General features: G+C 54.7%; 2 protein-coding genes across 2 annotated transcripts; one reads left to right on the forward strand and one right to left on the reverse strand.

Moving 5' to 3' along the window:
* Window positions 1–6,534: 6,534 nt before the first annotated feature.
* On the forward strand, window positions 6,535–7,020 carry MYCGRDRAFT_97936 (uncharacterized protein; the record flags this gene model as incomplete). Its single annotated transcript, XM_003846951.1, has 3 exons — window positions 6,535–6,559; window positions 6,612–6,656; window positions 6,770–7,020. The coding sequence occupies 3 exons, from the start codon at window positions 6,535–6,537 to the stop codon at window positions 7,018–7,020; spliced, it is 321 nt and encodes a 106-aa protein (XP_003846999.1).
* A 2,957-nt stretch (window positions 7,021–9,977) lies between these two features.
* On the reverse strand, window positions 9,978–11,972 carry MYCGRDRAFT_97937 (uncharacterized protein; the record flags this gene model as incomplete). Its single annotated transcript, XM_003847012.1, has 6 exons — window positions 9,978–10,060; window positions 10,489–10,575; window positions 10,977–11,000; window positions 11,075–11,180; window positions 11,307–11,413; window positions 11,792–11,972. 6 exons carry the CDS (start codon window positions 11,970–11,972, stop codon window positions 9,978–9,980), a joined length of 588 nt encoding a protein of 195 aa, XP_003847060.1.
* Window positions 11,973–13,759: the final 1,787 nt, after the last annotated feature.

Below are 13,759 nucleotides of genomic sequence, written 5' to 3' on the forward strand. Positions count from 1 at the left end.
TGGTTCGGACACTGTGCGCGCAAGTGTTGGAAGAAGAGGGGGAGAGGGGGAGGCTCGTGGTGGAAGAGACAGCAAGGACGACGAGGAGGACGATGATCGGCGTGAATGCTAGCCTGACGAGGCCTGCATTCTCGCTGCAATCGCTTGCTCCAGCCATGTACACCAAGGTAGTTCTCATCTTTCATCTTGGCCAACGTGGAGGGGCTTGGGAGCAGTCACAAGAATCATGCAACACACACCATCACACAAGACGAGACGAGACGAGACGAGACAAGACTGCTCCCAAGCCCCGAATGGGGGCAGCGGGCGCGGCCCGAGCCTTAGTTCGAGCGCGTTGTACAATGTCAAATCATTTGGCCGATCCACTTTTGTCCCACTTCTCCGACCCTCCGATTACACACCGGCGGACATCCTCCTCCTCCTCCTCCGGCTACACAACGGCGACATCCTTCTCCTCCTCCTCCGGCTACATAACAACGGACATCCTCCTCCTCCTCCTCCGGCTACATAACGGCGGACATCCTCCTCCTCCTCCTCCTCCGGCGCATCCTCTTCGACATGTCACCATCTGGCAGCGCTGCCGAACCAAACTACCAAAAGTCCCGCCGCACCGACGAGATCCTGACTTGAATGAGGCCGGCTTGGCCGAGGGAGAACGAAAGAGATGGTGCGGCGCTTCTTGTAAAGGGACCTGCCGGCGTTCATGCAATCAAGACTACGATACAGCCCACGCGAGATGGTCTGCAATGCATACAGCTCCTACGGACCGCTGGGGAGAAGTTGCCGCGCTGGCGGATGCCATGGTCGCTTTGGCGAGTGATGCGGAGGACAGGGCCAAGGTCATTGGGAATCCTCGAGGAAATGATGGTGGGAATTAGGGCGGACGATGAGTTGGAGAGGAAGGACGTTGCCAACGGGAGGAGATGTATCAGATAGTAGGATTATGGGAGGTGGTGCGCGAATGCATGCATGGAGATAATGGACGGAGTCTTTCGCTTTCCTCCGCTTTCGACCAGGCCTCCACTTCCACTGTCTTCTTGACAACCTGCCAGTTGCACGTCACTGGCGACGGCTCCCCTCCCCCTCTCTCTCTCACACACACACTCAGCCACGTCGTCAACGCCGATGTCGATAGCTGACCTCCGCTTGATCGAGTAACAGCGCTCTAGATCCCTGGAGAACATGACTCGTGGAGATGCTCAACTACAATCCCGGACTTGTGCCCATCGCCAGCAGTGAAGACACGAATCTTGCTCTTGTCTACCAGCTTCGCCGAAATGGCCGATGTGTTACAGGAAGATAAGGAAAATGGAGGAGGCGAGGTAGCTTTCCGAAGAAGAAGGCTGGCGGCAGTAAGGGCATTGCAGACACGTTCATCTAGAACTGCATCCGGATCTCACCTCACCTCACTTCACGCGATTGCCGCCTCACTACACCATGTCACTTCTCATCGGCGACATCAACATCGTTCAAGACCAACTCTTCGACCTATCGACAGACAGACATTACGCGCTGACTCTCCGACCAACGGCCATCACTAGACCCACTTACTCTGTCGTTCACTTCACATCCCAGTCACTTCCGTCTGACCGATCACAATGGCCTGCACCACCGCACCGAAGCTATCGCAGACCATCATCGAGGTCTCATCTAATAAAGGAGAACCCCGACTTCGTGGACCACTTCGCGGTCTCAACCCGCACAAGAACATGCAGCCTCCTGCCGTGATGCCAGCGACATGCCACACGCGCGAGCAGACACGGTCGATCCGATGTCAGCTACGACACGAAATATCATCCAATGGTCAGTGCTCTCAAACTAGCGCGAAAATTCGTCATCTCATGTTTCCTCCAGTGTCAACACGAGATCACCTTCCATCAAACACACTCCTTTCCATCTTCATCAGTCAGTCGCCAATTATACGCTCAGACCGTCTTCCCTTCGTCGCCCTCCCCTTTCAGACCCGAGTGCCGATCCTGCAGGAGCGAAGCCCGACTTCACGTCCTTTACCTCCCAGAGCAGACACCTTTCGCTCCCTCACGCCGGCCAAAGATCCTCAAAGGATACTTTTCTCCGCCGCCTCTTTCTCTGATCGCGACATCCCCGCTGAATAATCACCCAAGAGAGCCACCAAGGACATTTTTACCCGACCCAACCCGAAAGCGGTCAGAGAGAGGTCGGCATCTGCTCTCGCTGAGGGCGACGAATATAACGATAAAGAAGGCGATCTGAGCTTGTACCGAGTCAAGACTTCGGGAACGTTGACATCCTTCCGCTCTTTCTTTCTGCGATGTCATTGTATCAGGACTGCGGTTCCTCATCTCCTGGCGGTTCTTTTTCTATGGAAGCAACAGCTTGCTAAACCTGGTCGCTTTCCAACAAGCCATACTACTACCTGTATGGCATCGAAGCAATGTGCATAGCACTTCGATCCACTGAAAAGTTCTTCCGGTTCGCAGGACTCTTGACAACCACAACCTACGGCTGCAGGGCGGAATTCGGTCGAATTCTGAGAAGTGCCTGAGGCAGAGACCAAAACGGTCGTCAAAAGTTGACGACCGTTCCTATCGATCAGGCACCTAAGCAGACAAAAGATGAGCGCATTCTTTGCGCTGTTAACTAAGGATTCGACTTGTCATTACGCAGCCTGCGCGGCTGTCTGTCATGTTTCTTTCCGGTCCCGCCAACGGTCGACTGCGACTCCTCGCACTGTCTCGATTATTCCATTCCGGGGTTGACACTCCTGCGAGCCAATACAAGGCCGAATGACATGAGCGCCATCCGCCTTCTCTTGTGCAGTGCTCGTCTCGATGGTTGGCCCAAGGCATTGATGACTGGTGCGTGTGAATCGTCTGGCTGCGCGCAACATAACGATGCGCGCCGGCAACAAGCAGGCGAGGGAGAGCAAGGGAGAGGAAGCAGCAAGAGTTGGACGTTCTCTTCAGAGTATTTAGTTCGGCGGCGAAGCATCAAGATGGAGCAAATTGTAGTTGCGAGGAAGAAGACTTGTACGTTGCTTGATACACTGCATATGCCTGAGGCAGAAACAGAAACGGGCGTCAACTTTTGACGCCTATTCCTGGTACCTACCCGTTTTAGTTGACGCCCGTTCAGAGCAGAGGTCGAATTCGATCTTCTTCATTCTCGTGTGCATCTCTTCACTGCTAGTCCAACACGGCGGCGACGAGATGGCAGTAAGGTAAGACTCCTCTCCGCTCTTAACAATCTCGTCATGGTCCACATACTCGTGCTCATCCTCACCAGCGACACAGCATCGCATACTGGCATACTGGGGTACTGGCATCCTCTGCGACTGCGTCTTCCTCATGCATGCACAACTCGACGAAGACTGCTTGCTCGAGAATGGAATGCTGCGGTCATAGTTGTTGACATACTGCTCCTGTTCAGGGAGAAGAGAGGTAGGTCCAACGAAGACTCCGCAGGAACAAACGAACAAGTCAAGTCTCGAAGAGAACACCACCCGCGGTCGCGGACCTCCGTTACCTTTGCTAATGGAATTCGACCTTCGAGGCCTACCCGCTGCATCACAGCCTTTCCGTCACAGACCAGATCATCGCCATTCTACTATCCTTCCCGTACAAGGAAACCCGAGAGTACTACGACGAGCGACCGACATGTCCGACATACGCTTCTACTTCCACAGCTTGTTTACTGCGATGCGGTCTGTCCGCGACATCAAGCCGACGAACTTCCTCTACTCGCCCTTGTAGCAAAAGGGAGTGCTTGTCGACTTCAGATTAGCAAAGCGGAAAAGTGCGGATCGGAGATGCTCCTGACCGCGCCGAGAAGATCAACTCGCCGGTCTATGCTTCAGCCAAAGTTGCCTTAAGGCACCGCCATTAAACTCCGTCCTATGTCCCTTTTTCCCCCTTACCGGTCCATGTCGCTAGCGACAATTCAAGGCCCTCAAGCCGCGTTACTACCGATGCCTCGACCGCGATAGCTCCTCCTGCAGAGCCTTTGATCGAATTGCCTGCATTTTAGGAGCACCAGCATAGTGCGCAGGAGTATGGATTGTAAGAACGTGAGCGACAATCGGTAGTCACAACTGCAGCACTTTACGCTAAAGTCTACTTCGTCTTCCTCCTCTATCCTCCTCCTCTATCTGCCTCCTCTATTCCTCTGCTCCTCCACGGCTGATCTTGTACGTCTACGGCTGGTCGTTGCCGGCGAGCTACGCTAGCAATTTCGGGTCTTCTTACGACCGTTATCCACCGTCAGTATACCGACCAAGCAGATTCAGAAGACACGTCCGGCGCCAGCGCCGGCTATTACCAACCCGCGCCTGACTTAATACTAGCGTTAGGGGCAGACTCTTTGTCTTCGAGGCGTGAGTTGTCCACGTTTCCCTTAGCTCGTAGAGTAGACCCAGTCCACCTCCCTTGCAGCTTAGCAAAACCGAATCGGGTTCTTCCGCAAGAGTCTATGGAGTTCTCGAAAAGAGACAGACGGCATATCGTATAGTCCGATCGACGAATGAAGAGGGCCCAATTGTAGCGGGGTTAGTCCTGTTACGAGCAGACATCCGGGCCGCGCTTAAGAGGTAGGCAAGATTACCTGCACGAGTAGGACTCCGAACAAAGGCGACGTTCTAATAACCGGCTCGACAAAGGCAGCTCTAATGCTCGGATTCGGTTAGTTAGCTATAGAGATAGGAATCGGTGGCTGTTATTAGTTAGTAGAAGCAACGTAGCAGAGAGGCAAAAGATTCGTCCTGGTGCGAAGGTCGGTCTGTAGGCGAAGCAACTATTCGATAGATTAGCAGTGCTAACAGCTCGTTAACGGCGCTACCTCCACCGAGAATGCCCCTCGAGCACTGAACGGAACTACCAGGACGGTCCATGACCCGCGACACACCTCTTCCGTCCGATGTGCCATTAATTAGCACAACCGCGACACACCTCTTTTGTCCGACTTACGATTAATCGGCACGACCGCAACATACCTCTTCCGTCTTGCTATCAGTTAGCAACACTACCTATGGCGGCGCAAGCCCCTCCTACCGCACTCCAGTCTCATTTACTACGCCGAACACAGCCTCGCCTATGAAATGTACTGATCTAGAAAACCATATGGTCGACGCTATTAGCATTCCAGATCTGCGACGAACTCTCGACCCACCAAGGAAGCGAGCCAAATCACTCCGGCGTTACGACCGAATCCGAGCCGGAGGACGACAGGACATCCCGCTGCTCTGCTAGAACGCCTAAGATCTGCACGACCTACCGTGAACCGGCTTCTCCGGCGCGGGAAGCACATACCTGCCGACTCTAATCCGATTCGCGGTCCTATCTCGAAAGCCTAGCAAATTACTCCCGCCAGTTCTAACGTCGACGGCTGGTCGTGCTAGCCTCTCCAACTCAGCCGGGACAAACACCGGACACTTCTCGCAGACATCCATGCGTCTTTCCACCGGGTCGTCGGATTTTGAATTGCCTCTAATTCCTGTGCTCGCTTTGCTCCTTAATGAACGAAGCACGGGCGAAAAAAGCGTCCCTTGTTCTATTAGGCTGACTCTGAAGCTGGGACATCTCCGTCTGCCGCTTAGGCATGGTGCTCTTAGCCACCCTCTTCTTGTCTCGCCGCTCCCTCTTTCCTTTGACCTGGGGTTTTGCGGCTAAGCTTGGCCCATTCTTCGCGAGCGCACTATTAAGCCGAGACGGGGAGGAAGAATCTTCACGAGCGGAGCGGGACTTAATGGAACGGAGAGCATAAGAGCGAGTGTGTACACTAATTAAGAGGAGATGCCTAGGTGGTTTGTCGGATGGATGTCTAATGTGTCTATGTCTCTAGTCCTAATCCAAAGCCCGAGGAGCAGCATCTGACCACATCTCGCCGAGCTGAGGCGCAACTTGTGAATGCTTACTATCTCGGAGGTTGAGAGGTTTTTTCCACGACCAACTTAGGAAAGCCGAGAGCACGCGATCGGGCTTTTCTTCTATACTTTCTGTTGCACACGTCTACTATTCGGAGTGAGGTTTACCAGTGCAACCCGCTTATGCCAGTCGGCATGGAGAGAAATTCTCTCACGTCGAGCACTGTCACGCCCACCCCGCCCTCTTAATCCAAGTCTCGACTAGCTGTGACCCGACCTGGTTCCATCTTCGTGGTTGCGTCTCTGGCCCGCTTCCACCATACCCTATGCTACAGCTCATCCAGCCGGATATGCGTGCGAGTGCGGCTTCCTCTTAAAGACCTACAGAACAGGACAGAGCAGCGCAGAGCAGGGCACATTCAAGAGCATGGCACTTAAGGACAACCGTGTCGTCTCGGCTCGTCTCCTTAGTCCACCCCTTTCCCAACGACCTTATCGCCGGCGGCACGACCGCCGCTTTCGATGTTGCCTTCTAGTGCAGTCTAGTCCAATGCTGCACCTTGCTGTGGGCACTGGCCTCTGCACGGCGACGGCGGCGGGGATCTGGCTGCCTTCATGGGAGGTGTGCCTCATCGTCCAATCGTCAGTTCTATCTTTATTAGGTAGGGCGCTGACGCAGCAATGGCCTGGACCAAAACATGGAACTACTCCAGTCCTTCTTATGTAAGCCCTCTTCTTCTTCTTCTCCGACTGGAACATCTCAACAGTGTTGCAGTGTCGCAATCTCTCGCCTCCTCTCGCCTCCTCTCAGAGTCAGCTAGTAGGTCCGTCGTCTTTCCGCCTTCCTCTCCAGCAATCGTGGCTCTGCAGGCGACTGCGACCTTTCTCGGACTTCAGATTTTGGCTACACATCGACAACACCGTCGTGTATAGTACGTAGTCGACCAACCTTTCCAGCTGCGATCCGTAATATTCCTTGGCACCTCAACTCCACCATCGACCCTAACTTCGCCTCGAACCCCGACTTCACATACTACCACGATCTCACCTACGATTTCGGCTTACTCAATCATGCAGCGAAAATGGCTCCACTCAGTTGCCCGGGGTTGGAGAGGGGAGTGCTCGAGTCGAAGCGGAGAGTGAGCATCGCGAGCAAACTCAATGCGAAGGGCAGCGGGACTTGAATTGGCACGATGATTGGTCATGGACGACGGGTAAGCGACGAACAATACCTGGCTGTTTTCGGTCGAATACTTGCCTCTTACTGGAAGAGTCCGTGGAATCGAATACTGCATGGTGAGAAGGGGGCCATGCGGTCCGTGTCCATGGGCCGAAGACTGGCTCGATCTATCCCTGTTGCTTCCTCGGCATGCTCGCATTCCCTCGCCAACTCTCGCAGACGACTTACGGCAAACGGTACAAAGAGTGATGTACGCATGTAGACTGGATAGATACATAGGTATACATTGCATCGCATCGCGAGATAGACGCATGGATGAATGTATGCATGCATGCATTAGGTGCACGATGCAGCATCCTTGTCGCTCGATGCTAGAAGAGGGAGTGAGATGCATATAGGTGTACTTCCCGAACAATAGCGGTGACGCAGGTGCATACGGCAGGGTTGATGTGTATTGCGTGGGCAAAAAATTGATCGTGTCGAAAAAAAAAGGGGGAAAAGTGGTTGATCTGGCCTGGCAACAAGGCCAACCGACTGCCTCTACACACGAGACAACCGACGCCGAACTTCCAAAGGGCGAACCAAATCCTCCAAGTGTGCACGCAATCGACGCCATCGCGATGCGCTCAAAACGCTCTCCGATCCTGTCCACAAACGCCTTTCACTACAGTCCCCCTCAAGCCGCGTAGGCATTTTGCCGGCCAACGCCTTTTACTAGTCTTCTCCCGGATCCCCTGCCGGCGAGTCTGCAACGCCCACGAGAGCTTGTGCAGCGATGACATGCCACAGGATTGCCTGACCGGCCACGAGCCAAGTGATCGCCGGGGACACCTCGTCGCCAGCCTCTCCATCCCAGTACACACCACCTACCTCCCTGCCACGGCCAACCTCGCGATCCTTCCGCCTCCAAGCAGTGCTTTGCTGACAATTCAGCCGCGAACCCGATGATCTTGTCTGATATGCCAACGGCATACTCTTGCCAACTACTGTGTCCCACCGTCGATCTGGTTCTGCCAAGTCTGCAACAGCGGACTACACTTGGCAGGAAGGCCAGCGGCGTGCAGCTCGTGTGCGGATGGATCGCCGGATGGCTGAGGGGTAGGTTGAGGGAAGAAGGGGGCTGGCAGGACCGGAAGGGACGGTTCGACGACATCGCCAGCCGACAGAGGAGCCGGCGCTGGCTACTGTTGCCGGCTTGGTAGGGCCGACCGGCGATCTTGGTTGCCAGCTTTGATCGTAGGAAAGTGTCGTTGGTCCTTTTATCAGGGTTAAGGAGCACCAACCTGCTCGATTCTGGGCGACTTTCCGTTGACGATTACGTCGCTCCATTACTATTGCGAGCCGTGACATGGTGGCGTACGCATCTTGTGCACACGGCGTGACTCCATGCGCTTGAGAAGTGTACCCAGCTGTGGGAGGGCTTGGGCAATAAGGCACTCGAGAGGCTTTTCCTTGTCCGCTTCAATAGCTGCTCGCATCGCCGGTGCGAAGGTGTTGCACTCGGCCGGATGTGCAAAACAGCATGGTGGAAGATGGGGTGTAGAGTGGGGACTGACGGCTCGGAGGTAGGCCATTGAACAGATGAATCCAGTCGCTGCAATGTCGTGAGACGCCACGCTCTGCGAGTTGACGCAGTGATGCCACGGCGAAAGTTCTGGAAACACTATCATTCGGCGCTTGCACCTTGCTACGTGCATGGCAGTGAATGCCAGCTTGCCGTGGCAAGGTCTGCAATAGTCGGCCTGAGAGGTAGACGTTCATCGTTTGGACAAAGTTCCAGCGCCGTAGATTGGCCGGGGTTGTTAGCTTCCTATGCAAGTCGAGTTGCAGCGATTGAGGCAATCGTGCGATAACGTGACGAGGTATCGAGGTAACTTTCAAACGAGGTCGCAGCACGCAGCGACGAAATCGAGCTCGACATGCTGTTTGTTTGGATTAGTGGTTGTACGGCTGCGTAGTGATGACAGATCGATCGGCTGGGTTTGCGGATCAAGCTGGCCGCCCGGGTGGGTGAAGGGTGGTGGCACATTGACTTGGTGACGGCGATCGTAGTACTCATCGAGCCGAAGACGCTGGCAGGGAATCAGTAACGATTGAGGTGGTGGTAATGAATGTATAGCGGTGGAGGGCCGGCTTGTCTCCGCGGCTGGTCATGCCGGTGATGGCTGCAGACTCTACCAGATCTGAGAGGCCAGAGGAGACAAGGGAGTCTAGGGACTGTCGCAATAGACCTTCTTTTCCCGTGATTGCACGCGAACAGGGCTGTTCTGCGAATGTCGCGCTCATCAACGCCTTTCTCCTCGGCTGCACGCACTGCAGGTCCGCGGCCGAAGTGAGTCTTCTTGCTGCGTTGTCGATGATGCCAACCTCTTCGAACGCCTGGCCGATCCGTTTGCATTGCCTAGAGTGTCCGTGTCCCTGGTCGCTTGTGCTAAGCGGCTGGAAACAGGGCCAGGGCATACCAGAAAGTGAAGGATATGTTGGTGGTCGCCGGTTTATCCATTATACCATGTCACAAGCTGAGCGGAGACGAGGAGCATTCCAAAAGCTACAACAGTAGCTTACTACTGATCCTCAAGGCCCAGCAGTCGAGCTTCACCGCCCGTGCGTACAACGCTATGTGAAATCGACTGGTCCATCCTCTCCTTCTTCTTTCACTCTCGTTGTGCCCTGACCCTCAACTCAAGCTCCCTCTTCCCGCCATCCCATCCTCTCATCTCTGCCAATTGTGCCTCCGTTCCTCTCCGATCCCATCTTTATCACATTCGGTACCGGACAGAGCATGACGGCTCCCGTCGAATTCAAGCATGAACCGTAGTCGACTATCGCCGGCTCCGTCGTTGTCGCTGTAGTGGTTGCCGTAGCAAATTCGATGGGTGTAGGGTAACAAGATCAGGGAGCGGAGCCTGGTAGCGCTGACCAGGACGGAGGAGACGCCGACAACAATGGCGGAGAAGAGGTCTAGATCTGGCTGTCAGTCGTGGAGAAGGAGGGATGATCTCTCGAAGCTGGTCCGATCAGGTCATGCCAGGTGTTGGTCGATGCTGTAGTATTGTAGGAGAGGCAGTCCAATCCTCGGCATCTTGATTGGTTGTGAGCCATCTTTGATGCCGGCGCTGAAACTTTCCGTGTCGTGTCGTGTCGTGTCGTGTCGTGTCGGTGTTTGGTTTGGGAATTGGGAATGTGCAGTTTGGGCGTTTAGGCGTCAAAGGTTGACGACCATTTGGGGTGGTCCGTCAAGATGTCTGATGATGATATCGTTACCTACCATTCCTCTCAACCAGCCTCCTCCACCCCCTCATTCTCCTGGTCGGCTTCCGGCGCATGCGTCTCGTGCTACCGCCGCTGCTACTCCTCCTCCGCCAGCGCCCTCGCCAACTCCCCATCCGCCCTCGCCCGTCCTCTTACCCGACTTCTGCCTCCCTCTTCGCTGCGTGGAGCCGAGAACAAAACGCATGGACAGAGAACATACGGCAGATGGATACTTTGCAGGGTGCAGGATGGGTGGTCGGTCTGGCTTCGTCGAGGGTAGAGTCGGGGATGGATGTTTTTGGATGTCCTGGAGGCAGCGCAGTGCAGTGCGGTGCAGGGCAGTATAGTGTAGGGCAGTGGATGCGATGTCGTTGTCGTTGGTCATCGGACAGTGGAGATTCTCAAAGGACACAAAAAACCAACTACGCCCGTCGCACTGGAAGGGAATCATGCCAGCATTGTTCTGCCACACGTTTTCGAACCCTCTCATCTGCTCCAAAGTGCTCGGATCGAACATGTCCCTGGAGTGGAGCATAACAAGATGTCTATTCTTGCATCGCGAGGAACTAACAACGTGTTCCAATATGCCTTTACATCTGCTCAGCAACGTCCACGTTCGATCGAAGCGTCAAGGTGGCCGCCCTTTCCAGCTTCATGCAAAGCTTCAAGCCGCTGGGCTCATACTCGGGTGCTGGAAGAAGAGCTTACTAACATCCAGCCGACATTGGCCTCCTGAGTGGAAAATCAGCATTCGCCATCCCTTCGACTTCCATATTTTGACCTTCCGATTGAACAGAAACACGCACCTCCGCAAGCATTGGTGGCAGCAATCGTCACCGGGCATCGATCGTGGCTGGACGTTGGCACATCGTCTGCGGGCGCTTGGCCGAGCGTAGCAGCGAGGCGGTGTGACTTCCCAGGCAGCAGTACAAAGCATGCGCACGATAGCGAAGCGAGCCGAGCGGATGCCGTACCGGTAGCCAGAGCCTTGAAGACACCGGAATCATGTTCTTGAAGACGCTGCAAATCGCTACATACAGCGGATGAAGCCGTTGATAGAGCGGAAGCGATGAGTACTCGAGGGGCATGCTCAGGGAACGACTTGTCACCGTGAGCTGGCGGCTCAAGGGTCCTGGCATCGTCGTCTGTGAGCCGGCGTGTACATCTGCGGCGGGACATATGATCGCTCAGGCTTCGGACTCTCGAATCGTCTCATACATCGTGTTGCACTGCGGATGCCAATGGAGCGCTATGCGGAGTTCTTGCGCTGCACATCGCTCGTCATTGTAAGAGGTGATGCTTTGGCATTTCCTATGATGATCAGTTTGACTGTCGAACACGTCCTCTAAAGACGAGAACGGGACCTGGGCAGTACCGCATGCATGTCGTAGTTCGATGTGACCTCCTGCTGGAGAGGCTGGCTGCTCGCTTAGGCCGTTGAGTACCACTTTCTCGTTATGCTCCGTGGTGACTTTTTGCGCAGAGCGCACTTCCAAGAAGATACGAGGCATGTCTGGTTGTACAATCCGTCACAAGCAAATGCGGTGGCATTATGCTTCGAGGTACATGATTTGAAGCAGAGGTCTTAGCTCGGAGGGATGCAGCTCCGATTGTCTTCACTTCCTCACTGCTTCTCCTCAACATGAACTCGCAAACAACGACAACCTCATCCTCATCATCATCACCATCGACGAAGTCCACCATGGCAAGATACGACCTTCGTCCGAGGTACTCTCCCAGGCACGAAGCAGTGCAGGTCGACTACGCCCCGAATGCGCTCGCTGGCAACAGGCTCCACAGCCGCAGCTACGGAAACATGGCATGAAGTTTTTGAATGTAGCACGACAGGAGATAGCTGATGTATGCTGTGAAGTGCAAGGGCACGAGAACGTGAAAGGTTGTGAAGCTTTGAATGTGTTTGAGGCAAAGCACTGTCACGATGGGTATTCAGGGTTGCCTCTCGTTGAACAGGTGCCCAATGTCTTGAAACCAATCCCAAAGTTATTCACAAAAGCTCAAAGTCCCAGTCAAGATATCCCGCCTCCGCGTTATCACCAGGACACGGTCGGAAGCACTCCGTGACGGTGTACAGCGCTCTCTTGCCCCGAGAACGAGGGTGCGGCAGATGCGGGATGAAATTTTTGTACTCGTCAACGAAGTGAACCGCCTTCATCTCCGTTGCGCTGGTTGTGAACAACTTGCAGCATTTCAAAAGAGCGCTGATCGAAGACCGAGGACGGTGGATTCGTGCCTTCGGGTCGTTCTTGATAGAACGAGCATGGAGAGAGCGTTCGACGTCCGGGCCGCATTATATAAGTGACGATGCGAGGATTGAATTGTGGGATGGCAGATGTTCTTGTTGAAACCCGTAGATTCGTCGTGTGCAGGCGCCAAGGTTGCGGAATCTCCGTTCGTTGTGTGAGGTCCTGGAGATTGCAGTGGACAGGCGTGGCCCGGATCGCTCGGGGGATGAAGCTCGCGGTATCAATGGTATGCGACGAGATGTCTCGAGTGAGCCAAGCCAGGCTCGTGATCGGCTGCATGCCAGTACTGTTCATGGACGGCTCCAATCCATGTGTCGCCTCCAAGTTTGCGGCATTCGTTCTCGATGCAGCTCGCTCGGAGTAAAGCTTGCTGATCTTCAGCTGAGCTGGTACTGTGAAAGATGAGAGCGCTCAAGTGAGCAAGTGGCCCAGAGGAATATCGCGGTATCCAACGAGATCTCTTGATTTGACTGGACCGTGCTTGTGGATGGGCTCATCTCGATGCCGTGGTTGAACAGCACCAAGCTCCGCTGTAACGCTCGTTCGTGGTTATCAGACGCGCGCACTGCAGGAAGGCTGCCTCGGGCCGGAATGCTGATTGAAGAAACTACTGATCCCTTAACCCTTTCTTCTCTTGACTCCGATCAAGGCGCAGCGCTCGTCGAGCACTTGGAAACAGTAATGACCTTGGCGACCGCGCTGTCTGTCCGAACCGGACGAGACGGAGCAAGCTGGCGATGCCGAACGACCCTCGCAGTCGAGGAGTGAGTTCCGAGGTGGATGAGCCCGCGAGGGGAGTAACAACTGCGTAGCTTCGTCGCATAGCCTTTGATGGTACTGCAGTTGTTCTAATGTCATGGGGGGCGTAGCTGTGGCGTTGCGCCGCTTCGCGTATGATCTGTTGGCCCACAGGAGGTTGCCGGGCCCATGCAACAATTGAAGGAGTAAGCTGACCCAAGGCCTTGCATGTCCGTTTGCAAGCTGCGCCGTCCGGAAGAAGCTCGCAACTTTCCATCCCCGTAGTAGCACAACCTTGATGCACGCCTTGCTCACTCATTGGGCGCTTCGCTGCGTCTTCATCGCGGAATGCTCGCAAAAAGCCGGTAGTCGTGTGATGGATCCTTGACAGGGTTCCAATTTGAGAGGTTGGTTTCATGGAGTTTGATCTGTATCGAATCGCTCTGCGGCGTTCTCGTTTTCTGTTTTGCTCAGGTCCACATCTCTCCG

This window comes from Zymoseptoria tritici, chromosome 19 (genome assembly GCF_000219625.1).
Source record: "Zymoseptoria tritici IPO323 chromosome 19, whole genome shotgun sequence".
NCBI lineage: Eukaryota > Fungi > Ascomycota > Dothideomycetes > Mycosphaerellales > Mycosphaerellaceae > Zymoseptoria > Zymoseptoria tritici.